Consider the following 17,018-nt stretch of genomic DNA (forward strand, 5'->3'; position numbering starts at 1 on the left):
GCAAGAACATAATGTTTGCTTATTAACTTACAGTGAGCATTATAAATGCTGGGGGGCTAGAATAGTTAAGTGGGTGGGGTTGGTAGTGCCTTTTTCTCCCTGTGCAAAGACAGACTGTCCTCATAAGATTGCCTAGGGAAAATGGCATCAGCTCAGTGGATGTTTATTGAGTGACCGTTAATGGCTATGGTCGTGAAGCCAAGGTAGTCTGAAACAACTTTCTCTCCACGGTAGTGATGTGGTTTGAAGTGGTGGGGTTCAGAGCCTACAGCCAAGAAAGAATTTTGAGATGTCTTTGGTGCAAAAGGGTGGTTTTATTAAAGCACAGGGACAGGACCCTTGGGCAGAAAGAGCTGCGCAGGGTTTCTGAGGAATGGCTGATTGTAAACTTTGGAGTTGGGGGAAGTAAAGACAAAGGGAGCTTTCCAAAAGGACTTTCATATGCTAAAGAAGACTCAGCACCCTGGAGGCCCGGCTGTTGTCAAGCTGAGGTGGCTTTTCCCTCTAGCAAAGCATGAGACCACTGGGAGTTCCTGAAGGAATGTTACACGCGGCCTATCTCAAGTATTTGTCCATGGCTGCAGGTTACAACGAGTTTTATCTACATTTCCTTCTGCCTTGGTTTCCCACATCAGTAGGAATATCGCTGATGGATGCACTGGACAGCTGAAGTCGTACTCTCCCCTGGAGAGTGCTGCACTGTGCTTACAAGCACGCTTTAGACGTGAAGAGACCACCTAGAAACCTTGACCGGAGAGTTTCCCGTATGCCGACAGTTTCCGTAGACGGAGAGCCTGTCATTTAGAGTGGATTCTCTACCGTTGAATCCTGAGTGTTGAGACTTCTCGTTTCAGAATTCATTGACCTCTTTGTTTTTCTCTAAATAATCCGGTTTTTACCAGATTTCAAGGTATTTACTGTGTTAATGTTACCTGGAAAAAACTTCGGACTTAGGAGTCAGAGTGCCCAAAATGAGTACAAGTGTGGCCCGAAGTTAAACGAACATACAACCGCTAACCCCGTTGTTGCTGACCTCCATCGCTGTCGTTGGTATTCTCCCTCCTATTTATAGCTGAAAATATATATCTACACTAAGGCCCAGCAAAGTACCTAGAACAGGGTGGGAAGCCAGTAAGTAGATAGATGTCTGTTGAATGTGTATGTTGGTCCCCATTAGCAAAGTGTTGCTATACTTTATTAAAGTTCATTAAAGTTTTGAAATAGAGGAGCTTTCTGAATTTTTAAAATAAAAATAAGAACTTTCTAACATTTTAAGGTATAATATGCCTTCTACAAGTGTGGAAGTTGAACTCTGAAATTCGCAGTAGGTGCCGCCTTCCCATACGCATTGCCATGGCACCCCGCGAAGCCTCGGGGAGCCCACTAAGCAGCTGGACCCCTGGGGAATGCAGCCAGAGAGCTTGTTTTGTACCTCACGCTGGGGAGCGTGGGGATTTACTTCATTTGTCATATCCCTGGAGACCTCAGTCACCTGCAGGGAGTCCCTGGGTATGTGCTCTCCTGAGGAATTGTTTCTTACTGCTCCCAACATCTGCTACTCGGACCATCCCTCCCACCCTCTTGTCTTTCTGAACCTCGTCATTACCACAAAATGCACCAGCTCCCAAGTCTCACCCTATTTGAGCACCAGCTTCCTAGAGTCTGACTGCAGTACTTTCTGGAACTCAGTAGGTCCGATGCCTTCCCACTCTCTTACTTACATGAGTCACTTCCTGGCTGCTCCTATCTCCCTCTCCCGCCTGGAGTCTGTGGTCCATTGTTAGAATCACTCCTTTGTAAATACTCCTACCTTCCTTGCCCTTCTGTTCCTTCATTGTATTCAGCGAGGACTACAGCTTTGGGGAGACCCTGCCATCTCTTTTCATCTACTCAGTGTTTGGTGGACAACTCAGCAGGGACCTTCACCCTCCTGATCCAGGTACCAGGCCCTTCCCCACTCCTGGCTTTCCGCCTACAGGCTATGTGGCCAATGGCTGCATGGGCTGACTGGTAGCAAGTACCATAGGAAATTTCTGGGCTAAGATCCTGTTGCCTGTGCTCTGTGTTCTAGAGTTGGCAGTGTGACCAATCATTTGTACTTTATTCTGGAGCACTCCCAGAGTTGCTAAGAAAATTGCTGTTGTTGCTTTCAAGGGGTCTACCAGTCGCTCACCTCCGACCTGTGGGTGAGATGGCCACAGAGCCCGGCCACAGAGCGCTTGGATTTGGCACCTCAGTTTTTACAACCTGCTCTGTTCTTTGATCTGTTAAGAATGTGAGTCTGCCTTTGATAATCAACACAGACCACACGGGCAAAGGATATAGCGGAAACGTTTCACCAAACAACTTTTGTCAGTAGCCCAGTTAAGGGAAGTGATATCTGTAAAGCGGTCTGTTTATTTCTGTCGCGGTTCCACATTTTGTCCTGGTTTGGCTTTGTGCTTGGACACCTGCGCCTTGGCCCCTTGCACAGTTGCTTTCTTTGAATGTGTTGTGGTGTCATGTTGTTAACTTTTTTCTTTTTTTTTAAGGGTGTCAGGACAGCCTGCTTTATAAAACTCAGTATTTACTACTATAGGTTGTTCCTAGGGACACCCCCTTGCTGTACTTGGCGTGCCGTACCTACATGGTGTATATGAGAAGTCTCTCTGAACACTGGCCAGGAGAAGCTTTGTTTTATTTATTTATTTATTTATTTATATTTTTATTTTTATTTTTTTTAAAGATTTTTATTTGTTTATTTGACAGAGATAGAGACAGCCAGTGAGAGAGGTAACACAAGCAGGGGGAGTGGGAGAGGAAGAAGCAGGCTCATAGTGGAAGAGCCTGATGTGGGGCTCGATCCCATAACACCAGGATCACGCCCTGAGCCGAAGGCAGACACTTAACTGCTATGCCACCCAGGCGCCCCATGGAGAAGCTTTGTTTTAGTCAGTATATGGACCATATCTCCTGCACAGCTGTGTTCTAGTCTCTTACCCGCAATATCGCTCTTTTATTTTAACTTACATGTTTCCTGATTTCCATATTTTATTCAGTATTTATATTTATATGTATTTATAGTAAGCAACATCAACTCAACTCCTTCACGTAAGTAGGCAGAGTATAAGTAAATAAGCACAATGGTGCCTCTTGTTTCCTGTAGTCGGGTCATACTGTTTTATTTTCCAGTGCTCTGGTCCTGGTTAACTTGGCTTCTGTCTCTGGACTCTGCATGAACAATTGCTGAACACTCTGTACTTACAGATTGCTTTAGAACACCTTCCATTTCGAGAAAAATAGATAATCCCACTCCTTCTAGCCCTGTGATGCCATTGCCGAAGCTAGCCGGCCCATTAGCATGTATACAGCTGAGAAGGCTGACCCTTCAGCCATGGCAGGTGCAGTGGAAGATGGTGCGAGTGACCTGTGTCTGCACTCAGGGTGCTTATTTTTTTCTTAAGATTGTATTTATTTGAGAGAGAGAGAGCACGCCCCTGCACTCAAGGTGCTTAGAGTCCATTTGGAGAGATAACAGATAGGCATGAAATAAATGGGACCAACATTTTTGGACTCCTTACTAATACAGCAGTTTTTCAGTCAAGGGAGGGGCTGTTGTCTATTTTGATTGGTACCTTTTGGAGCCCAGAAGCATCACGTTGCACAAATACTCCTAAATGTTATTATAACTGTTTATTTATTTATCAGAGGCACGTGTGGAGCTGACTGTAGGCTGGGTGTTCCTCTAAACCCTTTACAGCCCTTTAGTGGGATATTAACTCATTTCACTCTTGTAATAACCCTGTGAGGTCGACACTGTTATTAGAACACATTTGCAGTGGAAGAAGCTGAAGGGCACCCGGGTGGCTCAGTCGGTGAAAAATCTGCCTTCGGCTCAGGTCACGATGGGATCGGGCCCCCACATCGGACTCCGTGCCTAGCGGGGAGCCTACTTCTCCCTCTCCCTCTGCTCGTGCGCTCTCTCTCTCTCAAATAAATAAATAAATAAAATCTTTTAAAAAATTTTAAAAAAGAAGAAAAAGCTGAGACACAAAGGGGTCTTTGCCCCAGGTTACACATCATTGCAATTTCACGTAGCCCTCTGGTTTCCACCGTGGCAGACCCCATGACCACACTAGTAGTTTTTCAGGAAAAATTGTGATGTCTTGTTAAAAAGTGCCTTACAAGGGGGACAACTTCTGATAGGTAAAACAAAGAAGATCCATGAGAAAGTGTGACTAAATGAAGTCCAAGAGCTCTGTAGGGACCTACATGTAGAGAGTTGGTGTGCCTACCACCTCCCTCTGAAATAATTCACGGATAGGCCTTCATAACAGTCCTTTCCAGCAGGGCGTGCCCATACGTTATCTGTTGGTTTCATTACATTTGTTTCCTTTTAATTGGGAGTGACATTAGAGGATTGGCTGCCACCAGCTCAAGAATAAATTTTGTCGTGGGCACTGCAGAGGTGGGTTGGACCCCCTCCCGTCCCCACAGTGCTGGCTCAGGTGTAGGAACGAATGATGCTGCCTGTGTACGCACCAAGGGGGTATGGAAAGGTTTGCTCGGCTTGTCATGATGCTTCCTGGGGAGAGCAGGGCAGGCTTCCCAGGCAGGTTCAAAAGTGGCTTAAAGGAACAGGAAAAGGGAACTGGCTTTACTTTCACTGTGATGAGATGTTAGGGCTGGGGCACGGGTTTCCATCTGGGCTGCTGCCTCGGGTTTGATTGGAACTTCCCACCTGATCCGCAGGAGGAATCCCCTGGACTTTCTTATCACCCTGCCTGGGACTGGGGAGTGGGACGGCTTGGAAGCTGTCCGCAGTCAAACATCAGACTCTCTAAGTGCTTATCATTAGGTACATTTTGGGGCAGAAATGTTGTCCATGGACTAAAGTAAATACCGTGTCACACTAATCTAATATTGCAAATGGAAGGTTCTGCAGACTCTAATGTCAAGAATGTTTTTGGAACCGTGGACACAAGGCCATGTCCTGTGTATCTTTTAAAAACATTGAAAATATTTAACATATCTTATATGTTTGGGTTAATCCTGATGCTGAAATATTTGGTATTCCCTTGATCATTATAGGCAAAGAAGTTTTTTTTAAGTCTTATTTTTACGGCATTAATGATTTTTAAGTTTTATGACATTCTTTTTGTACTTTAAACAGATGCTTGATTTTCTTATTTTTAAATTTAATAAGTGGGACTCTTTTACTGTGCATATCTTGGAATTTATGTTCTGGCTAACTGTTGGAAAGCGGGATCAAATGTGAATAAAATTCAGACTTTTAGATGCCGAAGGCCTGGGAGAGACTGGAAAACAATTATCAAGAGATGTGTTATAAGTAAACAGAAAACAACATCTTTACCTTCAAGATGTGTGGTTTACTGTGTTATCTTTAATTTTAAGACAGTCTTTCACATTTTAATATCTCTTACATTGGGATGTGCCTTACAATCGTTGGTTAGTTGCCAGGGGCACATAAAATCATGTGTCTTACCACCAGTGGCATCTTAGAATTGATGAAATATGTGAATTTTTTATAACTTTATATATTTCAGCATAAATTGATTTAAACTTCAGAAAAAATATCCACAATCTGAACCACGCAAGGGGAGGCTTTACAGACGTGATTGTCTTGGAGCCACCTTGAAGGAAAAGTAGGCGTTGGCCCAGTTGGAGCCAGTGGGTTGGTAGAGATGGCATTCCAGACAAAGCACGTTGTTGTTACGGACTGTGTTGTGTTGGGGAAAGGGTTAGGAGTTGGGTGTGGCAGAGATGTTGGAGCTGGGGCGAGATGGGCAGACGAATGAACTGGCTACATGGTCACCGGGAGCCAGCCTTGGAAGGACTTGGTGTGGCAGGCTGGGGAGTTGGTCTTGTACTGAGGAACCCCTCCCTGTGGCCTCGTAAAGCAGCTGGCCCTTGTTCGCGTCAGCGAGGGTCTGAGTAGCATTGACATAGGACCAGAAGAGCGTAGATAATGCAGTATGTCAAATAAGATCAGGAGTACAGAGCTAGCTGGGTGCTGTGGAATTAACTGGAAGGGAGAGCTTCACTGAGTGGGGCCATTGCCTTCTGCCCCAGTTGAGAGGGGAGTTGGGGCTCGGTGGCCTGTTCTGGAAGCCTGGTTCTGGACTGGCTCTATGACAGCTGGTGAAAAATAGGAAATGGCTTTCATAGGGCAGTTTTCATCCAGTTGGGTGGAAATTTGGGGGGAAGCATGTAGGAGGTGGTGTTTCTAAGCTGTGTTTGGCTTTCTCCTAAGGGTCGTTTATTCTGAAATTTATTCCTAAATTAAGAGCCATTTATTATTATTATTTTCCTCTAAAATATAACATCTGGTAGAGGAAGATTTTTATCACAGAATTTTTTTAAAATAGATTTTTGGTTTGTGGTATTCTTTTTAAAGGTTTTATTTATTTGTTAGAGAGAGCACAAGCAGGGGGAGCAACCTGCCGACTGAGAAGCAGGCTCCCCGCTGAGCAGAGAGCTCAATGCAGGCCTGGATCCCCAAACCCTGGGATCATGACCTGAGCCACCCAGGCGTCCCTTGGTTTGTGTGTTTTTCAATTTGATCCATTATAGGAGATATTTGTTCAGTTTGGCTCTCCAGATAAAAGAGGCACAATTTGTTCATCAGAGAACCACTGAGATACAAAGAGTTAGAAGGCCGAGGAGGAAAATTTAATGGAACCAGAATTAAACAGTATAGAGAACTCCTAATTTTTCTGTTCCTTCCAGCTAATTGTAACATTCGTTACCGTCTGCACCCCGAGTGTATTGTTTTACACAGAGCTTTGCGTTGTTAAACTAGTGGAAGGAGCTAGTCTATTAAAACCATTTTCTGATTTCATTTCACTTTTAATAAGAAGAGTTGAATACTGCTATATTGGCATAGTCCAGAAGTTAAAAAAGAGAGTAGATGGTAAAAAATCTTCCAGAAATCTTTCTCCGGGTCCTTGACGAGGAGGCTAACGTTAGTTTCCTATGTATCTTTCCAGAGATATTTTAGAGACCAGAGCAGACCTGTAAGTTGACAGCATCCCATACACGTCATTCACCAGCTCGCTCTTTTTTTAAACAGTGGCTTTATTGAAATGCAATTCACCTAATACAGAATTCACCTCTTTATTTTTCATCTTTTAAAAAAATTATTTATTTATTTATTTGACAGAGAGAGAAACAGCCAGCGAGAGAGGGAACACAAGCAGGGGGAGTGGGAGAGGAAGAAGCAGGCTCCCAGCAGAGGAGCCCGATATGGAGCTCGATCCCAGAATGATGGGATCACGCCCTGAGCCGAAGGCAGACGTTTAACAACTGAGCCACCCAGGCACCCCAGAATTCACCCCTTTTAAGTGTAGAATTCAGTGGTTTTTAGTATATCCATAAAGTAGTGTGGCCATCATTACATCTAATTTTAGAACACTTCCATTAGCCCCTAAAGAATTCCAGGGACGCCTGGGTGGCTCAGTCGTTAAGCGTCTGCCTTTGGCTCAGGGCGTGATCCCAGGGTCCTAGGATCGAGCCCCGCATCGGGCTCCCTCCCTGCTGGGAGCCTGCTTCTTCCTCTCCCTCTTCCCGTGCTTGTGTTCCCTCTCTCGCCATCTTTCTCTCTCCCTCTCTGTCAAATAAATAAAATCTAAAAGAAAAAAAGGATTCCAGTGCTCTGGGCACCTGGGTGGCTCAGTCAGTTTAGCATCTGCTTTAGGCTCAGGTCGTGATCCCAGGGTCCCCGCCCTGCTCAGCGGGAAGTCAGCTTCTCCCTCGGCCCCTCCCCCTGCTTGTGCGTATGGGCGCTCTCTGTCTCTCTCTCTCTCACTCTCACTCTTTCTCCCTTTCTTTCTCAAATAAATAAAATGAAATCTTAAAAAAAAAATTGTGTACCCTTTAGTGGTCACTCCGCATTCCTCTCTGCCTGCAGCCTCCACTAATCTGTTTGTCTCTGTGGGTTGCCTATTCTGGAAATTTCTTGTAAATGGAATCACTGATATGGGACCTTTTGCATCTAGTTTTCCTTAGGATTATGTTTTCCAGGTTCATCCGTCATGTAGCATATATTGACATTTCAGTTCTTTTTATGACTGAAAAATATTCCATTGTATGGATATACCTTACTTTACCTGTTCACCAGTCGATGGGCATGTTTGCAATTCTCTTGGATGTATACTTAGCAGAATTGCTGAGTCATATAGTAGCTCTATGTTTAATCATTTGAAGAACTGCCAGACTGTTTTCCAAGGGCTGCACCATTTTACATTCCCACCAGCAGCATAGAGTTTAAATTTCACCTCTTCCTCACCATCTTTTTGATGATCGTTCTCCTAGTAGGTGTGACGTGGCATCTCATGTGGTTTTCACTTGCGTTTCTCTGATTAGTGATGTTGTAACATCTTTTCCTTTACTTGTTGGGTTATTTGTGTTATCTTTTTTGGAGAAATATCTGTTCTAGTCCTTGCTCATTTTTTAATTGGTTTGGCTTTTTATTGTTGAGTTTAAAGCTTATTTGTATATTTTGGATACAAGCCCCTTACAGATACAAAATTTGCAAATATTTTCTCTCATTCTGTTGGTTGGCTTTCTTGACGGTATTCTTTGAAGCACAAAAGTTTTATTTTTGATTTAAGTCCACTTTACCTATTTTTTTCTTTTATTGCTCATGCTTTTGGCATCGTATCTGAGAAACCATTATGTATGGGGTGCCTGGGTGGCTCTCCCTTTGGCTCAGGTCATGATCTCCAGGTCCTGGGACTGAGCCCCATGTCAGGCTCTCAGCTCAGTGGGGAGTCTGCATCTCCCTCTCCCTCCTCCCCCTGGTTGGGCTCTCTCTGTCCCTCTCTCTCTCTCTCTCTCAAATTAATAAATAAATTTTTTTAAAAATTGCCTAATATAAGATCACAAAGATTTACTCATGTTTTAAGAGTTCCATAGTTCTAGTTCTCACATTTAAGTCTGTGATCCATTTTGAGTTAATTTTTAAATATGGTCTGTCTATGTTTTGGTTTTTTTCATTTAATAATATGTGTTGGAGTTCATTTCATATCAACACTAAGGAACTTCCTCGTTCTTATGATACCACGGCATTCTCTTTTATAGGTATACCGCATTTAATTAATTAATTAATTAGTTCTTTTTAAAGATTTTATTCATTTATTTGACAGAGAGAGCACAAGCAGGGAGAGCAGCAGGCAGAGGGAGAGGGAGAAGCAGGCTCCCCCACTGAGCTGGGAGCCCAATGTGGGACTCGATCCCAGGATCCTGGGATCATGACCTGAGCTGAAGGCAGATGCTTAACCGACTGAGCCACCCAGGCGCCCCCAAATTTATTTAAACAGCCCTCCCATACATAAACATTTGGATTTGGAAATTATTTCAAATATCAAGTGCCTCAAAAAGTTATTTCATTTCAGCCTCCTCAAAATGGCAGTTTCAGCCATTTGACAGACTTTATTGTTTTCAGCAATTCTTGTCATCTAGAAGCCTTTGAGTAAGTGCCAGTCCTCTGGGGAGTAAGACTCCAAAGAATGGTTTCAGGAGATTTCATTCCATTAAATGTTTATAGTAAGTCAGGAGGCAGAATATTTGGAAAATATTCTGGAAAAATACTTTGGAGGAATAAGGTGCTCAAAAATTTTTTTGTGCATTTTTAGCTATATTTGGTTAGAGATGACTTAATAGCATGAGTCCTCCTTTTGCTTTTTTGCTGCATAGTTCTGTCTCACATCTGTAAATCTGAGTAATAATCTAAACTTCAGGCAATTCGGCCAGGCACTCCGTAGGCTATAGAATGTCTGGAGAATTATGAAATGTGGGTTTATTTTTTAAAGGAAGACTAAGCTTGGGGGGAAATCTTGAAATACACCAACAGATGACTAATCTTCAGAGGCTTATCTGGCTACTTGAAAGTAGGCAAAAAAAAAAAAAAAAAAAAGGAGGGGGGACGATGGACAGGTAAGATTAATATGACAAAGTTTATTCCTCCAGGTCCTTGAGCTTTACTCATAACACAGTTCTTCATAAACGATTTCCTCCTATTTTATACACTGATCAGACTAGCATGATGTCATGAAAAGAACAAAGGAATTGTTCAAATCCTTTTTCTGTTCTTGATTATATGAATACCTTCCGTCAGTTACTTACCCTCTCAGGGCCAGAGTTTTTTCATCTGTAAAATGAACTCTGAACTAGGGGAGTGTTTCCAAGCCCATAATAGGTTAGGGCAATTAATTAGGAGGTGCAGGGGGCTGCTGGAGGCAGGCTGCAGTCAGCCAATGACTTGACTGGAATGGAGCAGATAGTAAATAATTAAAAGCATTTACCAAAGGTCAGAAATAATAACGCTGGGGACATCCACACTGGGGCAAATAGCCCTACTTATCCCAGTGGCCCCAGAGAGCATCACTGAATTATACTATGTTCCTGATGTTCATACAAGTCCTGTTACTATATAGCAAAAACAAACAAACAACCCAAAACAAAAACAATTACATGAAATACTACATTCTTTTTTTCCATTTTTATTTTGATGTAATTTCAGACTGACCAAAAAAGTGCAAAAGAATGCAAAGAACACCATTTACTCTTCACCCAGATTTCTCAAATGTTAACATTTTGTTACGTTTTTTAAATCCTTCTCCCTCATGTGTAGGTTTCTCAACTATATAAAGCCGCAGAAATGCTGGTCCTTTATCCTTAAATACGTGTGTGTGTGAGAGAGAGAGAGAGAGAGACACCATTATCCTTGGGCCCCCTGCCAAGCAGGGAGTCTGCTTCCTCTCCCTCTGCCCCCCAGCCCCGCTTATGCGCGCTCTCTCTCTCTTTCACTGTCTCTCAAATAAATAAATAAAATCTTTAAAAATGAAACAACTTTGAGGAGCTTGTGTCAGCCATAGGACAAATATAATCATGCAGAATTCTGAATTCTTTCAAAGAAATTAGATATATGCACAACTTAGTTTTTAAAAAATATTCCTCACATACCTAAAGTCAATTTGTTGGCTTATAAATGTAAAAATAATTTGGTTTGTTAGCAGCCTTGTTGCTTTTGAAAGATTTAGAAATGAGTCATGCCTGGAAGTTTTTCTGTTTTGTCAGCGTTGGGGGCAGAATGAAACGAACAAAAATCCTTTGAGGGATTCAGAAAATCTTCTGAATGCCTCTTCCTTCCCTCCTTTTTCTGGTTCTTTCACATCTCCACCAAAAAGTCCGCTTCTACCATATTGCCCTCCTTAAATACACTTGGTGGTACCCCCTTCCCATGGGATTGAGTTCTAACTTTTCAGCATGCCTTTTCAACTTGAGGCTTTCTTCTACTCCAGCCAAATTCACCTACACAGTTCATTTGTAAACATCATCTCCTTTCTCTCTCTGCAAAATGCCCCTTCCTATCCATCTATCTTGGTTCTTCTCAATTCTCAACCTTCCAGGTAAAATTCAAGTACATTTTCCATGAAACACTTCCCGACCTCTCCATTTTTCAAACTTCAAGTAACCACAGATAGTCTATTTGCTACTCTAAGGAGATGCTCTCATAGGAACTTTTTAGGGAAGATGAGGTGAAATAGACAAGAAGTCGAGCGTGACCTGGTAGCGTGTGATCCCTGTTTGGAGGACCATTTTCTAGCGTCCTGCGTTGTCCCGGACCCTGAGACTGCTGGCGCTCGGTGTCTGTCATACACATTCTCATGGACGTCTGTGTTCATGCTGAGTATCGAATGAGACTGCGTCCCTCACAGAACTAGCTCTCCCTTCATTTGCTATTCAGGAAGTGAGTTGTTTCATTGATATTAATCTTTTTTTTATCACCTTTAAAATTTTTATTATCTTTTTTGTTGTTATTTTAGTCTGACAAAACCAGCATCTCAACTGGAACGGGGGGGGGGGGGGGGGGCGGGGCAAATGTTTTCAATTCTCCTTCATATTTTATTTTCTGTCCAAGGGTGAGCATTTATACCTTGAACTCTTTCTGCAGAGACAAGTTGGTGCTGATGAATAATCTTGTTGACTGAGCTTAAGCATCCATTTAAGGGCAAGTTGGTTTCTTTAATTTACTTTAAGGAAAAAAAAAAGGCTTATTAACAATCACTTCACATTATAGGAATCCTAAAAATTCAGCTGTTATCGGTTTGTTTACTCCTGAAATGTTCTTTGAGAGCTTTGTGACCACCAGGAAGTATCCTGTGTGCTGGGCACAGGAAGGCCAAGAAAGATGTGACTCCGCCCCTCGAGGAGCCTTGAGCCTGGGAAGGGTGTTCGGGGTGATTGCTGTCCTAGTACCAAAGGAGATTTTGCCTCTCCCTTGAAGGTGTGGCTTCAATCATGGGCACTCAGAGAGAGATGTACAAGAAAGAGTAGGTAGTCGGACAGAAGAGGAGTCAGATCAGGGAGGATTTTACTCAAGTCACGCTTGGGTCTGTTAAGATTCTGTAGGGTTTTAGGCATGGGCCTCGTTCCAAGCTCAGTGAACGTGCCCGAAGTGCCAGCAGCCGGGCCATCCGCGTGGCCTGGTGAGGGAATCGAGAGCAAGCTGATACCAGCTCAGCAGCGGCAGCCTTCGCCAATGTAAAGCAGAAAAGGGCAGTGTTACTTTGAAAAGTCCGGTGGGCCTTGCGAAGTAATGGGGCAGCTTTTAAACTGGGTCTTCAATTTTAAAAATTGGCGGTGTGGGTGAATTTGCATTTAATTAGGAATCAGCCCAAATCATAACCAGGGAGTAGACACAGCTGTGAGAGTACCTGAAGCTCTAAAAAGGATTTAGTATTTCCTTCCCCATTTGATTCACTTCCCCCCTGTGGTTAAACTGTGGTTAGTCTGTTTGTCCAGCTTTCGATTGTGGTGGTAGCTGACTCTGGTCTTACACGACTCCGGAGTAGACCTGACGTTCTCAAAAACTAAGCAGAACAGTAGTTTTCCAGCTCTCTTCAGTAGATTCCCAGGGAAAGCTGGCACGTGCTTCAGAGCTTCCGAATGGTTGATGTACATTTCTTTTTTTGCTGTAAAGTTTATTTTTAACAATTAAAATAATAATAAAGAACAACATACATAGATATGAAATTATAGGCATAATTTAGGGACTTTGAGACCACTGCCATGTTAATTCCAGCAGCTAATACATTCTTTAGAATAAAGCAGATTTTTGTGATTTCTGTGTATACATTTAAACTTGTGTGTGATAAGAAGGTAGTCGTGCACTGCCCCGGTCTTACAAGGAATTCACGTCTGTGGGGGCACCTGGATGGCTCAGTTGGTTGAACGTCTGCCTTGGGCTCAGGTTATGATCCCAGGATCCTGGGATCGAGCCCCGCATCGGGCTCCCTGCTCAGTGGGGAGCCTGCTTCTCCCTCTGCCTCCGCTCTCCCTCACTCATGCTCTCTCTCGAATAAATAAATAAAATTTAGAAAGAAAAAGAAATTCACGTCTGTGCATGTGCACTAAATATAGTCTTACAAGAGAACATACCTGTACCTACACTCAGCCCAATTCCAGGCAAGGCTCGGCTCATGCTTCAGGTGCAAGTGGAGCCTGGTATCTCAGTGATTACAAGTTTAGAATCATCGGAGGGCTTTTAAAACTCCTGATGCCCAGGCCGCACCCCATACCAAATAAATCAGAGTACCTGGGGTTAGAGGTGGGACTCAGACATCAGTATTTGCCTTTTATAGACTTTATTTTTCATAGCAAAATGGAGAGAAAGGTTATGTATCCATATGCCATGTACCCATATTCTCCCAGACATGTGTAGCCTCCCTCGTGATGAACCCCCTCACCAGAGTGGTAGATTTGTTACAGTCGGTGAACCTGCATTGATACATCGTAACCCCCTGAGTCCAGGGTTTACCTTGAGGTTCACTCTTGGTGGTGTATATTCTGTGGGTTTGGACAAATGCATAATGACAGGTATCCATTATTACGCTACCATGCAGAGTAGTTTCAGTAGGCATCAGTATTTCTTTTTTCTTTTTCTTTTTTTTTTTTTTTTAAGATTTTATTTATTTGACAGAGACAGCAGGAGAGGGAACACAAGCAGGGGGGAGCTGGAGAGGGAGAAGCAGGCTCCCCGCTGAGCAGGGAGCCCAGCGCGGAGCTCAATCCCAGGACCCCTGGATCATGACCTGAGCCGAAGGCAAGATGCTCAACGACTGAGCCACCCAGGCGCCCCAAGCATCAGTATTTCTTAAAGCTGTCTAGGTGATTCCAGTGTGCACCCAAGGTCGAGAACCATTGTGCTGTATTGTAGTTCTGAGGCTTATTTATCATTGTGAGTTGTGAGTACTTCTTGTCCAACTTGTATGTGAAAACGACCTCTGTCTTCTTTATACATTGGGTTCCCCATAAGAACCCATATTTTGTTTGAATAAAACATTCAGTTAAAGCTTGATAATCAGCATAGTGAAAAGAGCTGGGCTTTGGGGTCAGAATGTCTTAGGTTCAACTTTTGGCTCCACATTTGCCAGATAAGGCAAGTTTCTTAGCCTCTCTGAGCTTCTATCCAGTAGGTAACACCCAACAGTGTTGTTGAAAAATAATCGTTCCTTAGTTTAGTAATGCTGTACCCGTAATAAGCATTCAGTAAGTGGTGGTTTTTCCACTGCACCCTTTTTGCCTGATTTTGCAGGTGAGGAATACCCCTTCTTCTCATTGACCATAGGCATATTCTTTTCCAATGGCATGTTCTGTTGTTGGTTCTAAAATTTTGTATTGTTTTTCTCTGATTTGGATGAAATTGTGGTTCAAGTATCTTCTAATATACTGTAGACCTTCTGATAAGATTTGAGAGCTCAGAGATTTAAGTATAGTGGTCTTTTGCTTGAACCAAAATTTTAGAAGCCATTTCAGCGCGTGAGAAGTAAACTATGTGAGAGTGGTATTTTTTAATCTATAAGGTGTGCCCCCCAGAGGTTTCAACATGTTCTTTACACGAAGCATTTTAGTCCACGAGAATCTACCAGAAGTAAAATGATACGATTTCTTACTTTCATCTGTTTGCTAAGAACTGAGAAATGCTCGGATACCTGGCATAGATGGTAACAGTCCAGGTTGGCTATGATCACGGCATTTGTGTTGACTGCTTGACCGTTTGGACTTTTTGGCGTTTTTAAAATTTATATATAATATATATATATATAAAAGATTTTACTTAATTACTTGAGAGAGAGAATGCACAAGGGGGGTAGGGTCAGAGGGAGAAGCAGACTCCCCACTGTGCGGGGAGCCCGACACGGGACTCGATCCTGAGACTCCAGGGTCATGACTTGAGCCAAAGGCAGTCACTTAACCAACTGAGCCACCCAGGTGCCCCAGTTTGGCCCTTAGTGGAAGCCGTGCCCTGTGTAAAGTGTGTGCCAACATCTCGCACGTCGTGGGGGCGGGCACTGGGCCTCTGCCTCGCCCCGGTGGATAGTTCTTTCTTGTCTCCATGAGACTGTCAGTCCATTAAGGGTGGAGGCTGAATCCCAGTGTGGTTTGAAAGAATGAATCGTTGAGTGAAGAAAAGGAAAGCAGTAGCAGGAAAGAAAGCTGAACAGTACATACATAGAGGAGGGCAGAGAAGAAATACCAGGGCTTTAAGGAGTCAAATGATGAGTTAATGACTGGCCTGATTCAGGACCTTTTTGAATGTCTCTTATTTGAGAAACAGAAGGACCTTTGTTAGTGCAAAAAAGGTTAAAGATAGAGATGTGGCCAGCTGGGTATTGATCGTGAGGGGAAGGAATTGACTCTGAGAGGAGTTAGTAATGTTGTGTGTTAGACTAGTACACAGACTTTTCCTTTATTAATTTATTTTTTTTCAAGATGAATTTTTTTTTAATTTTAATTCCAGTGTACTAAATGTACCGTGTTATACTAGCTTCAGGTGTACAACATAGTCAGCAATTCCATATATTACTCAGTGCTCATCATGATGAGTGTACTCTCAATCCCCCTCACCTATTTCACCCATCCCCCCACCCTCCCCTCTGGTGACCATCAGTTTGTTCTTTATATTAAGAGTCTGTTTCTTGGTTTGTCTCTCTTTTTCCCCCTCCGTTTGTTTGTTTCTTAAATTCCCCATATGAGTGAAATCATAGGGTATTTGTCTTTCTCTGACTGACTTATTGCACTATGCTTTATACTCTCTAGCTCTATTCATGCTGCAAATGGCAAGACTTCATTTTTTATGGCTGAATAATATTCCATTGTATTATAGATACCACATCTTCTGTATCCATTCATCTATTGATGGACACTTAAGTTGCTTCCATAATTCAGCTATTGTAAATAATGCTGCAGTAAACATAGGGGTGCATGTATCCCTTTGAATTGGTAGTTTTATGTTTTTTGGGCAAATAACCAGTAATGGAATTACCGGATCATAGGTTAGTCCTATTTTTAATTTTTTGAAGGCCCTCTGTACTGTTTTCCACAGTGGCTGCACCAGTTTGCATTCCCACCAGCAGTGCATAGGGGTTCCCATTTCTCCACATCCTCGCTAACGCTTGTTTCTTGTGTTTTTTAGTTTAGCCATCCTGACAGGCGTGAGGTCATCTCTCGTTGTAGTTTTGATTTGTGTTTCCCCGATGATGAGTGATGTGGAACACCTTTTCAGGTGTCTGTTGGCCATCTGGATGTCTTCTTTGAAGAGATGACTGTTCATGTCTACTGCCCATTTTTTAATTGGATTATTTGTGGGGGTTTTTGGCATTGAGTTGTATAAGTTCTTTATATATTTTGGACACTAACCCTTTATCAGATGTGTCATTTGCAAACAACATTCAGTGGGTTGTCTTTTAGTTTTATTGGTTGTTTCCTTCTTTTTATTTTCGTGTAGTTTCAGTAGTTTATTTTTGCTTTTGTTCCCTTTGCCTTAGGGGACATATCTAGAAAGATGTTGTTATGGCTGATGTCAGAGGAATTACTGCCTGTGTTCTCTTCTAGGATTTTTAGGGTTTCAGGTCTTAGATTTAGGTCCTTAATCCACTTGGAGTTTATCTTTGTGTGTGGTGGGAGAAAGTGGTCTGGTTTCATTCTCTGGCATGCAACTCACCTAGTTTTCC

The 17,018-nt window shown here is 42.8% G+C and overlaps 1 protein-coding gene across 1 annotated transcript in view; it reads left to right on the forward strand.

The window, feature by feature from the left end:
- Positions 1–1,800: 1,800 nt before the first annotated feature.
- The window catches only part of MPZL1 (myelin protein zero like 1), a gene marked incomplete at its 5' end in the record, with an annotated part of 43,921 nt that continues 28,703 nt past the window's right edge, over positions 1,801–17,018 (forward strand). Inside the window, one exon of the mRNA XM_011235931.3 lies at positions 1,801–1,939. Coding sequence (XP_011234233.2) covers positions 1,801–1,939 — 139 coding nt within the window. The remainder of the gene's footprint in view (positions 1,940–17,018) is intronic.

The sequence above is a fragment of the Ailuropoda melanoleuca genome, chromosome 8 (assembly GCF_002007445.2).
Source record: "Ailuropoda melanoleuca isolate Jingjing chromosome 8, ASM200744v2, whole genome shotgun sequence".
Classification (NCBI taxonomy): domain Eukaryota; kingdom Metazoa; phylum Chordata; class Mammalia; order Carnivora; family Ursidae; genus Ailuropoda; species Ailuropoda melanoleuca.